This window comes from Eptatretus burgeri, chromosome 2 (genome assembly GCF_056783735.1).
Source record: "Eptatretus burgeri isolate ZD-2024b chromosome 2, Ebu_testis_v1, whole genome shotgun sequence".
NCBI lineage: Eukaryota > Metazoa > Chordata > Myxini > Myxiniformes > Myxinidae > Eptatretus > Eptatretus burgeri.
The window spans coordinates 116,923,488-116,947,718 of NC_140962.1; the positions used below are offsets into that span (position 1 = coordinate 116,923,488).

At 43.1% G+C, this 24,231-nt stretch overlaps 1 protein-coding gene across 3 annotated transcripts in view; it reads left to right on the forward strand.

Moving 5' to 3' along the window:
* Positions 1-24,231, forward strand: part of LOC147032900 (spermatogenesis-associated serine-rich protein 2-like) — a 93,567-nt gene that overhangs the window by 33,192 nt on the left and 36,144 nt on the right. For 2 of the 3 annotated variants that reach the window (XM_085870908.1, XM_085870909.1), the window contains exons 2-5: positions 6,648-6,727; positions 8,328-8,436; positions 18,924-18,973; positions 21,612-21,981. In XM_085870908.1, coding sequence (XP_085727034.1) covers positions 6,659-6,727; positions 8,328-8,436; positions 18,924-18,973; positions 21,612-21,981 — 598 coding nt within the window. In that variant the 5' untranslated portion in view covers positions 6,648-6,658. Of the gene's footprint in view, positions 1-5,680; positions 5,983-6,647; positions 6,728-8,327; positions 8,437-18,923; positions 18,974-21,611; positions 21,982-24,231 lie in introns of those variants that run through there. The other variant, XM_085870907.1, reaches the window with a different exon arrangement.

Genomic DNA, 24,231 nt, shown 5'->3' on the forward strand with positions numbered 1-24,231 from the left:
TCTGTCAGGAACGCATTCCCCTTTAATATATTTTAAAAGTCAATGGGATTTTGAAGTTCGATTTAAATGATGTTTTTCAGGAACGTGTCTATGACGTAAATACCTCAAAGTGCTCAGATCCCGTGCATGTGTGTGTGTGTGTGTGTGTGTGTGTGTGTGTGTGTGTGTGTGTGTGTGTGTGTGTGTGTGTGTGTGTGTGTGTGTGTGTGTGTGTGTGTGTGTGTGTGTGTGTGTGTGTGTGTGTGTGTGTGTGTGGTTATAAAGCATAACATAACATTATCCTCTCTCTCTCTCTCTCTCTCTCTCTCTCTCTCTCTCTCTCTCTCTCTCTCTCTCTCTCTCTCTCTCTCTCTCTCTTTCTCTCTTTCTCTCTTTCTCTCTTTCTCTCTTTCTCTCTTTCTCTCTTTCTCTCTTTCTCTCTTTCTCTCTTTCTCTCTTTCTCTCTTTCTCTCTTTCTCTCTTTCTCTCTTTCTCTCTTTCTCTCTTTCTCTCTTTCTCTCTTTCTCTCTCTTTTTTTCTCTCTTTCTCTCTTTCTCTCTCTCTCTTTTTCTCTCTCTTTTTTTTTCTCTCTCTTTTTTTTTCTCTCTCTTGCGCTCTCTCTCTTGCGCTCTCTCTCTTGCGCTCTCTCTCTCTCTCTCTCTATCTCTCTCTCCCACCCCTCTTTTCGTATTCCCGTCAGCGAAGCGACATATGGTATTTCTTAGTATTTATTCTGATACCGGTCTCTTTTACTAAAATTTAATGAAGGAGAGCAGTATCGGCTTGCGCATGTGCTGCATGTTATTAGTTGGAGAAGCACGTACTGCACGGTGTGTGCACGCGCTGAAATTGTGTTACTTGTGTCTGAGTACTGGATACGGAGAGACATTTCTCCTGCAGTGCTGCGTTGCTTCAAGTTATCTTCCAATGGAGCCTTTTTGCTCGCACGTAGCGGAATTTTCAGGTGAGAGAAGATTACTTAGTTATTGTTTCATCGGAAATGGATGTGTAATTAGACTGTCAAGGGTCCTCAAAAGGCGGACTCACCGCAGGCATCATCAGTCTGGACAGTGAGCTAATCCAACTCCCTCGGGTTTACACGTTTGCAGGTTTTGAAGAATAATCGGATGTAAAGTAAAAGTATCAAATACACGTTTACATCTGTTTTTTGAGTACAATAATAAACTTTGGCACCAACAAGAAGCTCGAAATTAAAAGCGCCCCATTTTATTACTTTTCAAAGGAACGTGGAAAAGGTGGTCGGATTAAATGTTCAGAACGAACTACAGGTAGGAAAGAGTGTCTCTAATCAACAGTTTGCAGGGCTAGCCAGGCCATCTTAACAGCATTGTAGGTCCTGGGCAAAGCAATGTACTGGGGCCCCTACCCACCCACCCACTGGAATGAAAACTAAAACCTTCGGTAAAATTAAACGTATAATTAATTGGATAAAGCAAGAATCAACACAAATGTTTAAACATACAATTAATTGGTAAAGCAAGAATTATTCAACACAAACGTTTCTGACATTTCTTTGCAGAGAATTGTTTTACAATTGCTTGGAAGTCAACGTTCTTCAGGATGTCATTTTCCACGCACATGAGCAAAAGCCAGTTCAAACTCTGCTGGCTCATATCCATCAATGTACGGGACAGTAAATGTCAGTTGATCAATATGTGAGATGTCTGGAATGGAATCAACACTACTTATTGAAGAGTACTTTGAGTAAGTACATGTTGTCCCATTGATTGAATAAATCCTTCACAAATAAATCCGATAGATATGATTGGTTCCCATTTCCAGCATTTCCGTGTACTTTGAGATGCTCTTCCAATAAAGGGTCAAATTCACTCGACAATTCTAGAATACCTAGAAAGTTTCCGGTTTTTATCGACCCAATGGTTTGATTCTCTGCACGAAAAGCCAACTCTCTGGAGGCAAGAAAGCGGAAGACACAAACCGCAAGTGTCAACAATTTATGCCAGTACTCCTGCTCTGAACGATGATGTTTGAGCAATGCAGAATCCACACACCCAGTTTCTTTCTGCCGAATCGAATTATGCCATCATGCACCTGCGATGTTCTTCTCCATTTTCGTGTTCGATGATAACGTTGCTGTGTTTCCAATCATTGGATCCTGATGTAGCAAAAGGGGGATTCATTCTTGGACAGCAGGCGACGTGCAAAGCGGTACAAACAACCTTGGGATGGTGAATAGAGCAGCCGTTTGTGTTTTGTAGACTCGCCATTCCACAGTTCACATTTGAATACTACCTTTGATGAATACCTTGTCTGCGTTCTTTCTCCTCCACCATACACTCGGCTGGAGTTTGAAAGGTCGCAATCATGATTCTGATCCGATGCCGGCCCATTGCGAATCCAGCAATCCACTGTGCTATCATAGTCCTGAATCTGTCAGGAGGTGAATCACATTGTCCTTTGCCGTTAAGGATTCATGTGTTTCTTCTTGCGGAACATCCCCAGCAGCAGGACTAGACAATGGTGCGTCTGGAACCAGAAGATTGGATGTAGAAGTGCTTGCAGGAGTGGACGTACATGTTGATGCTGTGTCCGGGGGAGCAGTAGCCGTTGCACCAGGGGTGAAACAAGCTGATAACTTTGGAAGTTTGCTAATTTTCTCCTCGTCTGTTGCAGTTCTTTTCCTTCATTTCTGCTCAAGGAATTGTCCACCCGGAAAGAATTAATGTCTGTTCGACAAGGCTACGTATATGTATATATGTATATATATGTATATATATGTGTATATATATGTGTATATATATATGTATATATATGTGTATATATATGTGTATATATATATATATATATATATATATATATATATATATATGTGTATATATATGTGTATATATATATATATATATATATATATGTATATATATATATATATATATGTATATATATATATGTATATATATATATATATATATATATATATATATATATATATATATATATATATATATATATATATATATATTGCGAATTCGTGCCCGCTGGCGTGCGAACAGCCACATGACTCGAATCGCGGCACGTCGCCCACCGGACGGACAATTCTGTCGTGACCCTCTCGGACCAACGCCGGGAGCCAGTCACGGGTGGGCCTTTCGGCCTCACCACGATCGTGCCAATCGGCCACCCGCGTGGGATAGGGTTGTTTGCCAAACTCGACCTACCTAAGTACCCACGCGGCTGGTAGACCGGGCGATCGCACCTCGCCGCAGGTCGACTCCGGACACGGGCCGCTTAAGCGATCCGTTCCGTACTATCGGGATAATCGAGCGGTGTTCTCGTCAGCCTCGACGGTTCCGATGAATTATCGGGCGTATTAAGCCCACTACCAACCCTTTACGTGAAGCAAGATGGAGATTCAATTAAAGAAGACGAAGCGAAACGGGAAAACAGTTCAACATGATGCACATTTATTCCGCGGCGCACGGAGAGCACACATATACAGCCAAACAGAAGGCACATATATCAAATGCTACAAAAGAAACAATGACGCAGAGATACTACCGACTAAGACCGACACACGGCAACACTTAACAGTTTTACTTCACAGACGGCGCCGACACACATTTACTCAAAAGCAAAAGAAAAGGCAACCTTAAAAGACAAGGGGGCAGACGGGGCCTGTGGGCCAATATTTGCGCGGGACCTGAAGGAGCGGTCAGGTCCGCGAGACCGGGTGGGTCCTACCCGCGTCTTCATGATGAGCCGCAAATGTGGCAACGCGGCGGTGCCCCGACTTCGTGCTCCTTCGCGGGTTTCGTTGGCACCGCTTGGAGTGGGGTGGGAACGGGGCCCCCTTTTCACACTATCTCAGCGCGGGGGAAAGGGGGAATTGTTGATGCTTTGGGGAAAGAGTATAGCTGGCTTGCTTGGGTCCCGTGACGAGCGATTCCACCGCGACCTCGTCGCCGACCGACGTCTTCCTTGCCTCAGACCCGAGCTCCTCGGACTCTTCCCCCAATTCTCCTCAGCCGACTGCCAAAAACCACCGGGACGCCCTCGCCTCCTGACTCCACTCTGCTCCGCTCTTCCAAACTGACTCTCTCCAGATTCGCCTTGCGCTCGGCGCTTTATAGGCCGGCAGGAGAACCCATATGCAAATTTCCGGATCAGGATGAGCTCGGGGGTGGAGCCACGCTCGCCCATTGGACGGAGGAAAAGGGGTGTGAATCTCCCCTGATCCTAGAATTTGCATATCTCGATTCCACGCAGACGCGCCTGGAGGCGGGGCCAAACCGCCCCGCGCTTGCTGATTGGACGGATCAGAAGTGGGCGTGTAGCATTCCTGATCCGAATTCTCCTCGGAAAGGCCGCATTTTGCACTCGCGGCTCGGCGCGTATCTTGAACGAGCCCAAGACAGCCCGACGTTTGGTGCTCACAGGTGGTGCGGGAATGGCCGCAGAAGAAGAGCTGAAGGTGGTGGATGGTTTATGGTGGTGGTTTATGGCCATGGTGCCGTTTGGAATGGCGGTGATGCGATGTTTGCAGGAGCGAGTTGTGAAGGTAAAGATCGTGGCTGTTGGCGTTGTTGTTGTTGTGTGATGGTTGGAGCGTGGTTGGTTCAAAATAAAGATAGAACAGAAAAACGGCTATCTCAAAGCGTCGCAGCCCGAATGAATCACATTAATTCCCTCTAAACAACGGGTTTGGGGCTAACTACACATGTACTTACAGAGATATCTCACCTACGGGACCTGAATGGTGGTTCGCGAATTTCCACAACCGTAACAATATATATATATATGTATGTATATATATATATATATATATATATATATATATATATATATATATATATATATATATATATATATATATATGAATATATATATATATATATATATATATATATATATATATGTATGTATATATTTTACATAATTTAGTCGTGGCACGCTCAATTCATGGGGCCCCTAAAATCATGGGGCCCTGGGCACCTGTCCAGCATGCCCATATGTTAAGACCACTCTGGGGGGCTAGACCTGCCCAGTCATCACTGTATTGTCTCCGTGATTTGCACTTGTAATGTCCCCTCCACACTTTTAAGTAGCGATCGACGCACATGCCACACTCATTATTTGTCCAAGTCTCCTATTAATCTCTTTTATCCTTTAACCTCACTGTTGGTGTCCCACCACCTCACTCTCCTGTTCCTTTTGGACTAATCAGTTCAATGTTTTCCTTCTTCCATGAGACTCGACTTTGTGTACTAAAGAACAAACAAACTCAGGACGCTCGGTGAGAGAGCTTTCAGCTCTCAGGGAGTCGCAAAGGCAGCTGTGAAGAGCCCGGAGCGAAGAGGACGCTCCGATTTGTGCGCTCCCTCCTAATTGCTCGGTGTAGGGATCTACCGATGATCCCGTGGGTCGAGCCATTTGCAAGGCGCGCGCACATCGAGCCGAGCACAGCACTGTATTAAACACCTTGGAAACGGCCATTGTATGATTATTCGCTTTAAATTATTCCTCACGATGTTTGCTTTCATATGTCTGACATGAAATAGTTCAGGTCGGTGATAAATTGACAACGAAACGCAAATATGCGCAGCCGGATTAAGTTTGTATACCGTTTTGTGTGCGTGGGATGCTCTTAGGGCAGAACGTTTCGAAATTAACGCTCACAAAGCGTTGCAGTTATGCCCTGTGGGCGTCTTTATTATTAAAGATTTGCTGTCGTCTGTGTAACAACAGGCGGGCTCAGGCGCAAAAGGGGGCAAGACAAGCAAGACGAAGGCAAAAGGAGTTATCATTGCACAGAAGAAGAAGAAGACGTGTCGTAACGAGAAGAAAACCATTTCGTCTTTCTTCCAGCGCATGTTGATCCGACCTATTTCGTCCATTCGACGCGGGTGCAGGAGGAGTCTTTCAGCGATCGTTCTTCTTGAGCTTGCTGTCTTGTAACACGTTTCTCAGTGCCCTCGTCTCACGGTCCCTCTTTCCCTCCCGCAATGTCGCGGAAAAAGGCGAAAGGTGAGGATGTTGAAAAGGTTGCGTGACCGATTTCATGCCGTTCCTAATGGGCAGGCACTGCATGCTGGAGCTCATTAACGGGATTTCATTAATTAATCGTTAAATTTTCGACAGTCTCAGCGGAAGGCAGAAGCCTACCAGTACCTGGATGTTTCACGAGGTTGTTGCTGTGGGATCAAAACCGACACACATCGACGTGTGGTTGTGTGTGGTTGTGTTCCATGACGACGACATGTGATGTGAGAACGTGACGGTGTTGAAGGTTTTGGGTCTGAAGTCCAACTTCGTGCAGGATGATGCAGAGTTAGTCCATGAAAGCCTGGGTTCGAGTGTCCCCTCTGCCAGCATTGGTAGGTGGACGTCAAAGATCCAACGTGGTGTCTTTCGTGAAGAGTAGGCGAGCTATCGCCGGCATCCTGAACAACTTGCAAATTCCTGCCCTGACAATGCTGGGAAGGCAGACGCAACCTTCCCCCTGCCCAGTACAATCCTTGCCATGAAACTGCTGGAGCAGCATCGACGTTCAGCTGACAAAGAACGGACACAAGAGGGAGAGTAGATGTGTACATTATTCTCGTACATTGAGTATGGTTTGTACATTGGCATTGTGATGTGTTTTTATTTATTTATTCCATATGGCGTGCATGGCATTCGTGTTCCCTAAGATCCCTCGGGCATGATGTTCGACATGAGGACCGGTGTTGTCTTGGCTCAGACCAGCAATCAAGAGAACATTAAGGAAAAAGTAAGCCAATTAGCTCTTTCGTACCATCATTATATTAAAATGGTTTCCTGTTGCTTACAAAGTACTTGCAGGAATCTTCTGCAATTACTTGACTCATCATCTCCGAGTTATTACCGGTGGACAGAGATTATGTTTACACCCGTTTGTGTGTCTGTCTATCTGTCTGTCTGTCTGTCTGTGAGCAGGATATCTCAAAAAATTATGGACACGTTCAAACGAAACTTGGTGGACAGGCTGGAGTGTGACAAGGAAGAATTGATTCGGTTCTGTTGAAGATCTGCATCTGGATACGAGAATTTTTAACTGATTCTTCACCATTCAGAGATTATGGGCAAAAACGATACTGTTTCGCACGATATATCAAAAACGTTTTTGACGGATTCGGACGAAACTTGGTAGATGGGCTGGGTGTGTGACAAGGGCGAATTGATTAGATTTGGCGAAGATCCTTATCTGGATCTGGATACTAGAACTTTTAAAAGTGATTCTTCACCGTTGAGAGATAGGGCCAAAAACGATATGCAGCATGATATCTCAAAAAGGTGTGGATGATTTTTGGTACGTGACAAGAATAAGCAGATTAGATGTTGATTGAAGTCCGGATGCAGATCCAGCCCATCATTGCGATGCAAAACATAAACTGTTCAGCCTGACACTCCACCGAGTGCTGTGTGCTCTACCGAGTGCCATTCTAGTTCACCAATATTTCTCAATTTGTTGTGTTGTTGTTTTCACCAACTTTTTATTATTTCTTGTTATTTCACCATATTGATGCTGTGCACATTATTTGTCCTTTTCAAGCATATAATTTTTCTGTAACAGCGTTCAACTCAAATGGATGTTTGGTGATCGAGGTAATGGGTAGAAATAATGTAAATAATCCAGAACAAAATGTGCTCATTTAACGTTCCTTGGTGTCCATTGGTTTTTGGCCAAGCTCTTTTTGTGTCGGTGGTTCTGCGTGACATGGCTACACTTGCAAATGCAACAGTACGTAATGCACTCCATTGCCGTTCCATTGATGTGATTGTGGCAGGTAGGTATGCACATCAGCCTCTGAGCAATGCAGCCTGGGTTTGAATCTGGGCCCAGCTATAAACTGTCATCCTCGTGTCGAGGCGTCAATGTGTGTGCCGTCCCCCGGATGGATGTAAATCATGGCATCCTGTCTGCTGACATTAGTTGATGGACGTTAAATATCTCATGGTGTCCTTTGTGAAGAGTAGGTGAGCTATCGCTGGTACCATGGACAAATGACAAATTCCTGCCATAACCGACTTAGTTGCATGTCAGACTGGGCCAGCCAGTTCATGAAAGGCTTAGACCAATAATTTTCCCCGGTTAACCCCAAGGAGGTGAGAATATTTGTGGCCATTAAAGACTCATCCTTCCATCTTCCAGTGGTACTGACTTTCTTTCTTTTTGATCACTTTTTTTTTTGCTTTGGCTTTCACAAACTGGTCCGAGCCAACCAACTTGTGAACTTCTACGGCTTTTTCACAAATTGATTGAAATCGTGCATTGTGCAAATTCCACAGGATAAAGAAGCTGCAATAAACTGTACAAACTATTTCTTTGCTTTGATTGACTGTGTGAGCAGGTGACCGCTGTGCGTACAATTGTTCCCATGAGAAGTAAGAATGAGGTTTTGCTTATCCTTCAACACTTTGATTACAGTGTGGATCGAACCGTGCAGGCTTTTCTAGAAGGTATGGCACTTGGCAACCAAAAACACCAGCACATAATATTTATGGTTAACAATGTTAGTCATCCTTCCAGCTTTATTTTTGATTGTCTGTATCAAATACTGAATGTGGTTTAAAAAGACTATTGGGTAGCTTAAATTGGTACTTGAGCCGTTTTATTTCTAGACACGTGCCTTGATCAAAAGTTTTAGTGAACAGCTTTACTACCAAGTGAAGTACATGCCACATGACCTTAAGTTGATGGAAGATGGCACACTGTGGGGTTATTGTGTGACCTTCAGCTTCCTGTCCAGAGAGCTCAGGACACTAATTACTTATGGGAAGAGAAGTCAGCAGTTATTTCAGCAATAGATTCACTTCGGTCTCTCTGTCCTCTCTACAAATGTCAGTTTATGATCGATGAACAACTTATTTTCAGTAGAATGTTATATTTTGAATACTAATCGGAAAACGAACCGGTAGTTTAGCAGTACTTTGCTTCTGAATTCATCCCAATGACGCTTGCGCAGAGAGGATATATATATATATATATATATATATATATATATATATATATATATATATATATATATATTATATATATATATATATATATTATATATATATATATATATTATATATATATATATATATATATATATATATATATATATATATATATATATATATATATATATATATATATATATATATACACGGTTTCAACTTTGTTTTCAGTTATTATTGCCCCTCATGATTTTAACGATGGCAACCAAGAGGAAAATTGTTGCTCGTGGTGAACCAATTTTGCAAAAAAAGTCGTGGAAAGTGATGTCTTTGACACAGTAAGTGGAGGATTTAGATAAGCTTGGTCGAGGTGAGAGTTCACGTCGTCATTGGGCAGACGTTATGGCGTTACCGAGTCTAGTATTCGCCAAGTAAATAAATGCGCCAAAAATACAATGGGGTAGTGAACGTTTTGGTTTTGTACTGCGAGCGAGGGTGATTCCGGTAAGCTGCAACAGTATATGACGCATTAGTTTAAAGGTGAGAGGAAACATAACCCCTCCTTCCCCCTGCTTAAAACAAGGATTTACTGTAGCCTAGAAATCCATCACGTATGTGGAGAGCAGAATATGTTGACTTCAAATTTTTATGAAAATGAGGATAATTATTTGTTTCAGTTTACTCCATGTTAGCAATCCATGTGACAGAATTTGGTGATAAATGCTGCAAAAGGTACAACTTGGAATGGTTCTGTGATATACCATGCTAAGCTAGTATATTTTGCTGTAGGTATACATATCCTACTATATTAAACTAGAACAGCACTCATTGAGCGCACAGTCTCGCCTCGTGCTTAAACAAAAATACTGTTGCAGACTCGGAGTAACAGGGGTACGAGGGTGGGGGTATCCCCAGACCTACCGGGAATCGAGGCCATCACAGAATCACGCTGTGAACATAACGTTTGCATACATTCCAAGATCTCCTCCTTCACTCTACTCCCTATCTCTACTTGTTCCTCCTTAATTTTGTTTACCTCATCTTTAATGTCTTCCACCTCCTCTTTCACACTCGTTATCTCCCGGTGCACTTCTTCCTCCAACACTACCTTTACCGTCTACATTTTATGTTTGACCTTGTGTATGTGTTCTTTCATGGCCTGTTCTTTGCCCTCCATTACCTCACCCATTTCCCTAATAGTCTTTGTCATCTCGTCATGACGCGTTTTACATTCCCTCTTTACAGCTTCGAATTCCCCTTCGTTTCCCTCCGAGCATTTCTAAATTATTCTATTGTGTCGGGATTTTCCTTAATCTGTTCTTTTAATTCATTTTTTTCTGACCGTAAGTCCTTCTACCACTTGTCTGAGTCCTTCAACCTGAGCCCTTATGTTCCCTATCTCCCCCATCAGCCTGACCTCTCTCTCCTTCATTTCCCCCCGGACATCACTCGCACATTCCCATACCTCCTGCCACACCGCAAGCAATTCCATGCCCATCGCTTCACCCATCTCACGTCTCATCTCACCCTTCATTGCGTCCATTCTGCCATTCATATCATGGCTCATTGCTTGCATATCGGCCTCGATTCCATTGCCCATCATTTGCTTACTGGCCCTGTTGTTTTTGCTCATCATTTGCATATCACCGCTCATTGCTTCCATTTTTTTCATGAGTTGATCCATTAAAAGAATCATGTCGGGCTGTTGTAGCGGTGCCCGCCCATCGTTCTGTGCTGCAGGTGCTGCACTTTCCGGGAGATGGAGATCTCCTTCGGGGAATCATGCAATGAAAAGCAACCAAGAGGTGTATTTACAAAAAGGGAAAGAATGTACAAGTTGCAGACTTACCTTGATCTATGCCTTACCTACCAGAGAACAAAACAGGGTACCCATCAGACCACACACACACAGGGAGACAAATTGGGAGGGGTAGGGAGGCCTCAGCCTACCGGTATGTATGTCAGCGTCACCCTCCCCAACTTAGTACCGCTCTCCGGAATGGCCCCGACACTGCTCCCCACAACTGAGGGTCCACGAGCTCTGTTGGGAGTACGACCCAAAGCGTCCAGGACCAGAGAAGAAGCGAGAGTGATGCAGAGCGTATGGGACCAGGGCAGAAATGAGTACGATGCATAGTGTCCGGGACCGAGATGTGTATGTGTGTATGTATGTGTATATATATGTGTATATATATGTGTATATATATATGTATATATATATATATGTATATATATATATATATATATATATATATATATATATATATATAAATATATATATATATATATATATATATGTGTGTATATATATGTGTATGTATATATATGTATATATATATATATATGTGTATATATATGTGTATATATATATGTATATATATATATATGTATATATATATATATATATATATATATATATATATATATATATAAATATATATATATATACATACGACCAGGGCAGAGAGAGCGTGTGACGACCAAGGCAGAGGGAGAGGGAACTAGGCATCGAGCACGCTTTATAACCCCTGGAGCAGACGGGGTCAATGAGCCACATGTCAGATCTTCTAAGGCGGTGTGGGACCAGCTATTGGGCTACGTCAGATCTTACGGGATGAGCCCATGCCATCCAATGGAGGATTCCCCTGCAGCCCCGCCCATTCTGCTGCCTGCCCGGATATTCCCTTATTTCGTCCTCGCTGTCACCCCGAGCGGAGATCTGCACTTAACATGGGAGATATCCATTTTTACCCCCATGCACCTGGGATGAACCGCACACGTCCAAAAATGTCCATGGCCCAAAGCCAGGGAAATGGGCATTTATTTCAGGGAGGCTGGGGAGTGTCATGGTACATTTACCAGTCATGTTTAGGTGGCGGGGAATGAACAGGGATTAGGAAAACGAAATACAGTACAGGGGTAGATTGCATTAAATTACATTACAAGGTAGATGTCCATACAGATGAACAGATAAAGGATCTTGTGGGGCTTTAAACAATAAATGGGAATTGGAGAATTTGGTGCGTGTTTCAGAATGCTGGTGTTATTCACACACGTTGAACGCTATGGCAGTAAAACACACGCACCCTACGTGATGACATCAGTCACGGTACACGCCATCCTGCGCTGATGTCTCGATTATCCCAACCAGTTGAGAGGGGGTGCTAACTACCCAACCCAACATGTGATCTCCTTCATGGAATCATGCCCTCAGCGATTGTGCTGCTGTTATCTTTATTGGATCTTGATTAATGTGGCTGAGCTTATCGCCAGCACAATGCCGGACTGATATGAGAGCTAATTAGTTGGGGAATTATAACTTCCCGGCTAATCTACATACGGACATTGCTGGACCAATGGAAGAAAGTAAAACCACAGGCAGATTGAAAATATAACAAGAATAATTTATTCACAATAAGCAATGAGGGGTATGGAGAGAAGGGAAGTGAACTCAAGGGTTTTAATGGTGTCATAGAGGCAACCAGGGCAGGAAAAGGGGAAATGCAGTCAAGAGGTGTATTTACAAAAAGGGAAAGAAAATGCACAAGTTGCAGACTTAGCTTAATCTATGCCTTACCTACCGGATAACAAAACAGGGTACCCATCAGACCACACACACACACCCCACGTGGAGAGACAAATTGGGAGGGGCAGGGTGGGCTCAGCCTACCGGTAGGTGCATCACCGTCACCCTCCCCAACTTGGTACTGTTCTCCGGAATGGCCCCAACACTTCTCTCCATAATTGAGGGTCCACGAGCTCCGTCGGTAGCACCAACCAAAGCGTCCAGGACCAGGGAAGAAGCGAGGGCGAGGTAGAGTGTTCAGGACCAGGAAGGAAACGAGTGCGACGCAGAACGTCTGGGAACAGGGCAGAAATGAGAGAGATAGATAGAGATAGAGATAGAGATATAGAGATAGAGATAGAGATAGAGATAGAGATAGATATAGAGAGGAGAGGAGAGGAGAAGAGAAGAGAAGAGAAGAGAAGAGAAGAGAAGAGAAGAGAAGAGAAGAGAAGAGAAGAGAAGAGAAGAGAAGAGAAGAGAAGAGAAGAGAAGAAAAGAGAGGAGAAGAGAAGAGAAGAGAGGATAAGAGAGGAGAAGAGAGGAGAAGAGAAGAGAGGAGAAGAGAGGAGAAGAGAGGAGAAGAGAGGAGAAGAGAGGAGAAGAGAGGAGAAGAGAGGAGAAGAGAGGAGAAGAGAGGAGAAGAGAGGAGAAGAGAGGAGAAGAGAGGAGAAGAGAGGAGAAGAGAGGAGAAGAGAGGAGAAGAGAGGAGAAGAGAGGAGAAGAGAGGAGAAGAGAGGAGAAGAGAGGAGAAGAGAGGAGAAGAGAGGAGAAGAGAGGAGAAGAGAGGAGAAGAGAGGAGAAGAGAGGAGAAGAGAGGAGAAGAGAGGAGAAGAGAGGAGAAGAGAGGAGAAGAGAGGAGAAGAGAGGAGAAGAGAGGAGAAGAGAGGAGAAGAGAAGAGAGGAGAAGAGAGGAGAGGAGAAGAGAGGAGAGGAGAGGAGAGGAGAGGAGAGGAGAGGAGAGGAGAGGAGAGGGATCAGAGAACAGCGACACACACACACACACAGAGCACAGAGACAGACAGACACACACACACACACAGAGGACAGACACACACACACACAGAGGACAGACACACACACACACACAGACACACACACACACACAGAGACACACACACACACACACACACACACACACACACACACACACACACACACACACGAGACAGAGACAGAGACAGAGACAGAGACAGAGCGAGACAGACAGAGCGAGAGAGCGAACCAGGCACTCGGTGCAGCTATATAGCCCCTGGGGCAGGTGGGGTGAACGAGCCACATGTCAGATCTTCCGCGGCACCGTGGGACAAGCTACTGGCCGCGTAAGATCTTACGAGAGGCCCCATGCCAGCCATTGGAGGATTCCCCCGCAGCCCCGCCCATTATGCTGCCCGCCCGGATATTCACTCATTTGGTCTTTCCGGCTGTTGCCCAAAGGGGAACTCTGCATTTAATATGGGGGAAATCCCTTTTTACCCCCATGCACCCGGGACGAACCCCACACATCCAAATATGTCCATGGCACAAAGTCAGGGAATGGGGCAATTATTTCAGGGAGGCTGGGTCGTGTGCTGGTCCGTTTACCAGTCATGTGTAAGTGGAGGGGAATGAACAGGGATTAGCAAAACAAAATACAGTACAGGGGTAGACTGTAATAAATTACGTTATCGGGTAGACATCCATACAGACGAACAGACACACAAGGACTTTGTGTGGCTTTAAACAATAAATGGGAATTTGAGAATTTGGCATGCGTTCCAGAATGCTGGTGTTATTCGCACACGTTGAATGTCATGCCAGTAAAACACGCACACCGTGATGACAGTAGTCATGGTACACGTCATAATGCGCTGATGTCTCTATTATCCCAACAGGTTGATAGGGGATTCTAACTACCAAACCCAACACATTTAATTGCATAATAACCCCAATAGGGAAGGTGCCATTCTTAATGTTCAGTATGGAAATAACTATTCGAAGAGTCTATGTGCTGTGTGTGTTTCAATCTTGACACTCAGTTTATAAAACCACAACATTACCATCATTAACTGAGCATGCCACTATTATGGTCCACTGCTATTATATGGCCCATACACCCGAATCATCCGTGCACCCTAGATTATGTCACATAGTTTATTGCCATTGGTTAAGAATGTCATAAATTTCATCATTTACTCACATCTGGTCAGAGACCAGATAGAAGAAGTTTTAGATTTTCTTGGATAAAGATTTAAATTCAATCAATTATACCACTTCACTGATAATGTCCTTGTTATCACCCTACATACCCCATGGGAAGTTTATGACAGATGCCAAGTTTCAATTTTTTTTCAATGAGTGGTTTCGGGGGAAAATGAAGTCCATATTTTTCTCTTTTAATCCAATATGGTTGCTATACCATGTGAATGTATGACATCAAAGTAAGCAATAAAATATTATCCACAGGGAGTCCTCCTATGTTTGAAGTTTTGCATCGATCGGGCAAGCGGTTACAAAGAAAAACATTTTAAAAGTGAAAATGTAGAGACGTTGCCACACACATTGCCATAGTCTTACATCCCCTTTGAGGTGAGACGAAACAGCCAATTCTCTATGTATGTGTGTGTACGTCTAAAAATTAGAAAAAAAAAACCTCGCTGGGCCAATCTCCACCAAATTTTGCATATGTGTTGGTAATACCCCAGAGTCAGGTCATGGGCACAACCCCCATTAAGGGAGGGGGGGGACAACTTACAATTTTTGCCTGTTCAGGTCCCACAGTGCAAGTGGTTGACGGACCCATGCTGCAGACGGGGGATTATTAGCCACGGCACAAAATATATTTGCCCCACCTTCTACAGTGTTCAAGTATATAGTTCAAATAAAATGAAATAAATATTGTAAAAGTTGTAAAATAAATTAATTCCCGAATTTACCACCATTGTTGCAGTGTCTATTATACCACCCGATCGAACACGTTACATTAGTTATTCGTGCCTGTTGTTTGTGTCCTTTATGACGTCCTTAAAAACAGTAAGTAAGTTTCCTGTCTTGGAATGATTTTCAATTTTGTTTGACTCTGTGAAACATGTGATTGGGACATTCAGAGACAAAGTGCAGTACTGTTAAATGACATGTTTGTTTTCCGATTCAGGTTCTGATTCGTGTTCAAGATACTCTACCGGTCAAGAGTTTTAGAACACCCCCATTTTTCAGTTTTTACTGAAATTTAAGCAGTTCAAGTCCAGTGAATAACCTGAAATGGTACAAAGCTAAGTGGTAAACTGCCAGAGGGTAAAAAAAAGTTTAGGTTACCAAAAACTGAAAAATAATGTAAATTTCAGAGTTGCTAAAAAAGGCCCTTTTTAGGGAACAAGTAATGGGTTAGCAACTGCAGCTGTTCTGCAGCAATGGAAGTAAATTAAGCCTTGAAAGTTGATGCAAACAATTCCTTCAGGTGTCCCAATTTTTGTTGATTAGTTACAAACCCTCTGTCTGTATAAAAGCAGTGTTGGAACAGACTGTGTTGCTACACCCATGGAAGCATTATTTGGACAATATTGCACTGCAGGAAGTAGGTGTCAGTATCTTGCTATCGTAATGGTGAGAAAAAGACAATGAACAAAGGAAGACTGACAGACCATTATAACCCTTAAAAGTGTAGGTCTTTCCTTTAGAGAAATTGCAAAGAAGCCAAGGTGTTAGTGGGTACAGTTTCCTACAACATCAAAATGCACTTGGAAACTGGAGGAAACCCCTGACAGGAAGAGGTCTGGCAGTCCCAGAGCCACAACACAATCAGAAGACAAGTTTCTGAGAGTCAACAGCTTGAGTGATAGGCGGCTCATGGGACAGCAGCTTCAAGCACAGCTTAACACTGGTCGAAGTAAGGAAGTCTAAGTTTCAACTGTGAAGAGAAGACTTTGAGCTGCAGGTTTGACAGGTCGAGTGGCAGTAAGAAAGCCATTGCTAAGATGGCAAAATAAGAAAAGAGGCTTACCTGGGCCATGAAGCACCGCCAGTGGACTACTGAAAACTGGAAGAAGGTCTTATGGACTGATGAATCAAAATTTGAAATCTTCGGTTCGTCACGCAGGGGTTTTGTAACGCCGTCGAGGAAGCGAAAGGATGGTTCCTCAGTGTGTGACACCAACTGTCAAACATGGAGGAGGAAGCGTGATGATCTGGGGCTCTTTTGCTGGATACAGAGTCGGCGACTTGCACAGAGTGACTGGCACCCTGAACCAAAAGAACCACCACAGCATTTTTCAGCACCATGCAATACCCTCTGGTCTACACCTAGTTGGTCAGGGGTTCATCCGACAGCAAGATAATGACCCAAAACATACCTCCAGGCTATGTCAGAACTACCTTAGAAGAAAAGAACAAGACGGTAGGCTTCAAATCATGGAATGGCCAGCACAGTCTCCAGGCTTAAACCCCATGGAGCTTGTTTGGGATGAACTTGACAATGACCGTTTTTACAGCCATTTTTCCCTGCTGTGCAGGGGTTTGCTTTTTCTTGAGGCAATGTTTTATGGCTGGATGCCCTTCCTGACGCCAACCCTGGTCGCCTCTTACGACACACAGGGATATGGTACACCTATTCTAACCGGGGCATATACCGGGACCAGTATACTGGTACTCATTTCGCCGACCTCGGAAGGATGACAGGCTGAGTCAACCCCCTGGTGTTAATTCAGCAGCCAATGGGGCTTGAACTCAGGACCCTGGGATCCCAAGCCACCACCCTAACCACTAAGCCAACACCAGGCAATGAACTTGACAGAAGGGTGAAAGCAAAGCAACCTACAAGTGCAACACATTTGTGGGAACTTCTGCAACAGTGTTAGGAAGAACTTTCCGAACAATATTTAATTTCCATTGCAGAAAGAATGTCACGAGTATGTTCGGCTGTTATTTCTGCAAAACGTGGCTACTTTGATGAGTCAAAATTTAGATTAAATTTTGTTCAACAAAATGATTCCATGATTTCTTTTTTTATCTGCTATTGTTTATTTGTTCTATGCTTTAATTTCAGAGTACAATGAAACATTAAACTGCTTAAATTTCAGTAAAAACTGGAAAAATGGGGTGTTCTGAAACTTTTGACCTTGGAGTATAACATTCATTTAAAAAAAATAAGTTGTTCCTCGATCATAAATTGGCGTTTGTAAACAAACGTGAACTTTGAATAACAGGTGCAATAGTAACCATACGAAGCTGAAAGGTCAAACATAACAGTCCACAGCTGAACCTTCTGCCATCTCTTCTCAGAGAAACGAGATTTTGGAACGATCTTTGAGAAAAAGATGCGCGAAACAGACAGGTTTTCTGGACGAAGTTAGCTCTGTCGTTGTGGCGCTTGGCGCCACGATTTTTGTCACACTTACTGTTACTCCGTCCTCAGAACGCATAGCAAATTTGATTGGTTGAGATGACATGAAATTTTGCCTAAGTACTGCTAAACTGGAGGTTTTTGGGAATGCCAACAAGTCGATTTGTGTTCTCCAGTGTTCAAACATGTAATGAGATTGAAATAAAATAAAAGTTTTAAAGGCTACAGAAATAAAACAAAACAAACCCTTTCCAGAAGCTTACCGCCGAAGATGCATCGTGTTTTACACCCCTTTATTTAACATGCTAAATTAGTTCTCATGCCTGTTTCTGTTCTTGGTGACGTTCCTAAAAACAGTAAGTTTCCTGTTTGGAATGATTTTGAATTTTGCTTGACAGGCAGACAGACGAGAACAACTAATTACCTTACTCCTCTGTGCACATGCGCGTTCGGGATGAGATTCCATGCAATTAGTCAAAGTACTACTAAACTGCAGGTTTGTGTTCCAATTCATGTTCGAGCACAAAATTCATGTTCATAATATAAAATTCAATCAAAATTAAGAACTTCCTCGATCACAGAAATAGACTGATGGACAGGCAGAGTGAGCCAATTGCTTAACCTTGATTTGTGCTATGCACGTGAGATAATTAACCGCAACTTCGACTTCTTCCACATTTATTCGTTGATCCAGCAATACCTTATCGTTTCTTGAATCCAGATGTTAAACTTGCTGCCACAGAATGTATATGGGAGTATGTACAGGACCCAAATCCTTACACAGACCCTTTATTCATAATGAACTTCCTGTTCCACTCATCCGGCACTTTCATGATTTAACACATATAGCACTTATTGTACGTAACACAAACAGACAGCATACAAAGTAAGGGAGATTTCTCAAAACAAAAATAAAGTGTGAAGCTTTTTTCTTTCGAGGAAAATGAATGTAGTAGGAAGAATATGATTGCTTCGAAAGTGATGATAGAATTTTGCTGTCGGTTCAATTCCCGGTTGTTAAAATGTCGGTGGTAAGTCCGTTATCACAACGTTGGTGTCATTAGCTTGATCTCTGCTTTTTGAAACTGTGACATTCTTCTCATTTCCATTTTTATCATGCAGATGAAGTGGGGTATATCTTCAAGGAATGGAATGTTTCTGGTAAAAAAAAGGTAACTGCATAACAAACTCCTTTTTCTCTGATCATGGTTATTTTTGCACCTCTTTAAAAAGGAATCACATTTGAGTAAAATGATATCTTCAATTATCAGAGAACAATTGCAGAAACACGAGTTTGACTTGATTTCACTAATGTGGAGGAGTGAAGTATGTGCTCTTCACTTGCTTTTGACTTTGTGTTGGAAGCAATGGGGCACGTGCGCTGTTCCTCCAAAAGTAAAGTCCTGTTGATCAGATTGTGTACTCGTGTTGTTAACACTCCAAGCTAGCATTATTAACCATGAGTGTGTCAGTTGCTCTACATTTAAAGTCCTGTATGTTTTCATGTGTATTTGCTGTCCTGTTATTTATTCGTACGTGGCATGTGGTTTGGCTATTCTGCCAGTCACTTTTCTTTTGTTTTCCTTCTCTATTCTGTTCTCTCTACACCCCTTCTTCTTTCTCATAGTCTAATACAGTGTCTCAGTCCGTCTAAATAAATTGCAGAAAAACCTCTTCACATTGTGTTTTCTCAGCTCTCTTGACACCATCACCTTACCTTACTATCTTCCTGCCTTCCCATCTTTCCAACCTGACCTTTCACCTCTCTTCCTCATACTGCCACCCTCCCTCTTGCCATATCAGCTGTCTTGATTACCCAACAATGCACCATTTAACTCCATTTTATGATATCCACCAACATTAGAGGCCTATTCTCCAACCTCTTAAATTTCTTCCTACAGGTGGTCAACTCCTCTCCAGACATTATCTATCCAACATAAACCTCTCTTGGGATATCTCAAACTAGCTTCTCTCCTTCCCTCGTGATTTATCGTACAACTTTGATGGACCCAACACTTGTGTTGGTAGTGGTGATGTGGTTTATGTCAGGAGCTCCCTTACCCATAGTCCATGGCCTTTTCCTCTCACCTCAGTGGCATAATGATTGGAGTGTCTGCTCTGAGTCAGGGAGGTCGGCGGTTCGAACCCGACCCTGGCCGAGTCGTACCAAAGATTTCAAAACGGCACATGCTGATTCCTTGTTTGACACTCAGTATTTAAAATAGGAGGGAACACAAACTAACTCCAACAATGGTATTCATGGGGAGGAGGAAAATTCTCTTTAATTGTCCTGTCGAATACGGAGAGAAAAGAAATGTCATGAAGATGGCATCGTGGTACCCAGAGTGCCCAGGAAGTTACGTCACTTTCTCCAAGTTCAGCAGCTGCTGTGTTTGTCTGAAGTTAAGTCCAGTGTTGCCTCACGTGCTGTCTGCATATGCGTGCTTGATTTAGATTACAGTTCCTCTATGAGCCTTAGGCCTTGTAGGAAAAACAACTCCAATTCCTCTGGAACATCTTTAGATCAGTGTCCTTGTGTAGCAATGTGGCTTTCTGTGCATTGTCTACCGTTCTTCCAACTGTGATGACTGTGTATGAAGCCATCTCAGTTAACTTAAACTCTCTACTATCTTCAACAGACTCTCCATCTTTCTTTTCCATATTTGTGGTAACTTCAACTGCCACCATTCCAAATGGCTTGGTGCATTCTCTAATCACTGCCCATGATAGTAACAGTCCTTTTGTGATACTTTATTCCTTACCCAATGTTTTAGATTTTTAACTGATATTTCCGCTCATGGTGGAAATATTGGTTAAGAATGGAGTTTAGGGCATGCCATGTCAGTGGTATCGTGAGATAGGAGGCTAAGTGTCAGAGTGTGTGTCTCACTCACTACAGGCAGATTGATCTCCTTGCATCTCTTACTGTCTTTCTCGGTCTTGCTTTTCCTGCCCTCTCACACCTACTGAACCCCTGCACCTCCAGGTAACATCCATTTTACCTGAAAAAAATTACCTTGTTACGGTCCCCAAGCATAGGCTTAGCACACACCTCTATTATTTTTTTTCCTACTATTCTCTCTCTTACCTGTGGAGACTGTCTTTCTGAATCTGTCATATCATGCTTTTCTCACCAGGTCTTCAAATGTGCTAATCATGGTCTACTACTGTATTTCTACCTCTGAGCTTTTATATTTCCACCTATTTCTTGTCTCTCTTCTCCCTGCAGTCTCTCTCCTCTCTCTCCTCTCTCCCTCTTCTCTCTCCCCTCTCTCCCTCTTCTCTCCCCTCTCTCTTCTCTCTCTTTCTCTCTTTGTGCTGATGCTTTTGTGCATTGTCACCCGTTTCCCCTTTTGTCCTCTGTTATTCTACCCTTTCATTAACTTCATCACCTTTATTTAAAAAAGAATTCTGGGGTTCCGTCAACTGCCCAGTGTTAAATGAAGGAAATTATTCAGACATTGGTTCAAAATATTCTTGTTGCAACAGTAGAATTTATGGGCATTTTGTGCAAATCTCTCCACATGGTATTGGATTGTGATGTCAAACTGCTATTGTACTGAAAGGTAGTAGCACACTCTCTCTCTCTTTCTCTCTCTCTTGAATGTGTGTGCATCAACTGAGATGGATTGTAAAAAGACCAGATCATGCTGTTTTGCAAACGAGTGATTGAATCTTCAGATTTGGTTTTCACATCTGACCCCAGATATAATAAATCATGCATTATTTGTATTTACGATTTTCCTGTAGTTCCCTACGATTTTGTTTGTTTATATTTTTTTTATTTTGTTTTTCTTCCACACATTTAAGAACCCTAAAAAGAAGAAGCCAAAACCTGTTGCGTTGGAAGTTAAAAAGGAAGCTTTTGAGCTGGACAATCTCCCAACAGCGACGGATAACTATAATGGAGATGTAGCACAGTGCAATGAAGTAATGGAAAATGAAGAATTAGTGCCTGAAGTTGAGGAAGACCTTGAGCCCGAAGTGAAGGTGGAGGCAGAGCCTGCGACCGAGCTGGAGTTGGACTTAGATTCCATTGTATCATCTGCAACGTCGGAGGAACGAGAGATTGAGCAGGTGTCCTCGATTGATGTTTTAAGTGGACCTTTGGAGAATTTGAGTCTCTCTCAGGGTGAACCTGCTCACTTGCAAGCTTCCATTTCCTTCGGCAACATGCATGGTATGCAATGTAGATATAGTATATAGCATAACTTGTTTCAACCTGGACTGTTTGTGTATTTTTTTAACAGGATCTAAGTAAGACTTGTAGTGGAGCTGCCACACACTCACACTCACAGTTGATGAGGAATTATTTCCTCATTACAGTCACACACGGATATACAGTCGAATACACGAGACACAACACGGGACTGTTAGATGAGACAAACACAGCCACCGGGACACTTTGGGTACCAGCGATGCCACAACAATGGCCTTTCTTATCACACTCAATGGGGCTTTCCCCGAGGAGGAATATCCTCCTCCCCATGGATTTTTGACCTATGCAGATTGTTCATCGTCTTGTCATTTTAAATGCTGAACGTTGAGCAAGGAAGCAGCACATACAATTTTTTAAGTCTTTGGTATGATTCCATCGGGATTTGAACCAACAACCTACTAGACTCGGAGTGGACGCCATAATCATTGCACCACCGAGTCTACATGACAATAAAGACACTATTGTCCAAGATCTAGTCTTTAGTGAAATGCTGTAATGACCTTTGCGAGATAAAATGGGGGTCTAACCACAAACTATGTGAAACATACATTTCAAGAATCAAACAAACCACAATAATTTGTGTTGAAAAGGCTCTCGCTTGGTCTCGATCGAAGGTGCAGCCAATGGATGAGTAAGTGCAGCTCGATCAGAAAGTCTGTGACCTCCCATAGAAGTGTAGAATAAAAGGAAGGTGATTGCTTAATATTTTGTTATCTACTCAATAATTAAATCAAATAAAACACAATGTTACTCACATTTGAGCTGTCTCATCTGGGTTTGATTCCAGCCAGACTGAAAGTCATCATCCCAGCACTTCACTGGAAGGGTGTTGCATCAGTGACTGCACTGTCCTTTGAAGGGGAGGTTAATCTGGCTGTTCCATCCGCTAGCATTTGCTTGTGGACGTTAGACTTGAGAAGATCAGGCTATGCTGTGACAGTGCCTTGGCCACATTATAAATTCCTATCTTGAGCGAGTGTTACTACAACGGCATCCTGCAATGTAGTGATTTTTTTTGGGGGGGTGGGGGGGGGATTATCAGCTATTAAAATAATCGGTCCTAAGCACCTTTAAACTCCAAAGTGGGTGTAACAACAAGCACTTGTGGTAACTACTGATAGAATACACCAGTTTTCTTTTATTCCTAGAGCAATGGAGCCATTGATGATGCAAGCAAACTGGTACGATTTCTGTTGGTTCAAACGAACCACCCCAATTCTGTTTTCATCAACAATTGTATCTCTTAGATTTTTTTTATTTTTGAACTCGTAATGTTTGGTTTATGGCAGTGCCTGGCACCGTGAGCTTTTCCCGGCAGGGTTTTTGGGACTTGTTCGACATTCAAAAGCGGTGGAGTTCTTGGTATACCTGGTGTTGGCTTAATGGTTATGGTTGTAGGCTTGGGATTCTAGGATCCTGAGTTCAAATCCCCCTCAGCTGTTGAATTAATACCAGGTGGGGTTGACTCGGCTTGTCATCCTTCCGAGGTCGGCAAAATGAGTGCCAGCTTGCTGGTATCCTGTGTCGGAGTGACGACCCGTCCAGGATTGTGCCCACGAGCCAAGGAGACTGGCGAGGCAGCACCAACGCTCTGCACATAGTATGGTCCCAATGGATGGATGGATGGAGTTCTTGGTCTCATGGTAGTTACCTTTTGCCTGTGGGCCGGCAGCAGCACTTAATCCCAATGTACACTTTATGGTGTGGCCTCATGGCCTTCAAAGGCTAACGTGTGGTAGCTTCAAATCTTGCCCAAATTCTGAAGTACCTACTCCCAAAATTTAGGGCCTTTAAGTGCTAGGGTTCGGCCATGAAAGAGTAACAAACAAATGTACAAACACTTTAAATTATTTATAAGAATAGCAAGATATCAGTTTTCAATGGGCTGTTCTTTTGATAATTTGGCATGATTTGAAATGCAAGCAATGGACTGGACACAGTTTAAATGTGCTTCCCCTGAAGAAAGGTACCCCCACCTCCTATTCCTTTTCGTTTTTTTTTGCTAGATTGTCCCATTACCCCCCCCCCCCCCTTGCCATTTGCCTTTCATATGAGGCATCTCAGGGTAGTACGTGTTGTGCTCTGGAGTAATGCTTGAAAAGCACTTGGAATGGCTTAAAACTGAATACGAATGGCAAAATTGTTTTTTCACCAAGTAACAGACAGACAGACAGACAGACAGACAGGGCTGCAAGCATAACCTCCATCCAC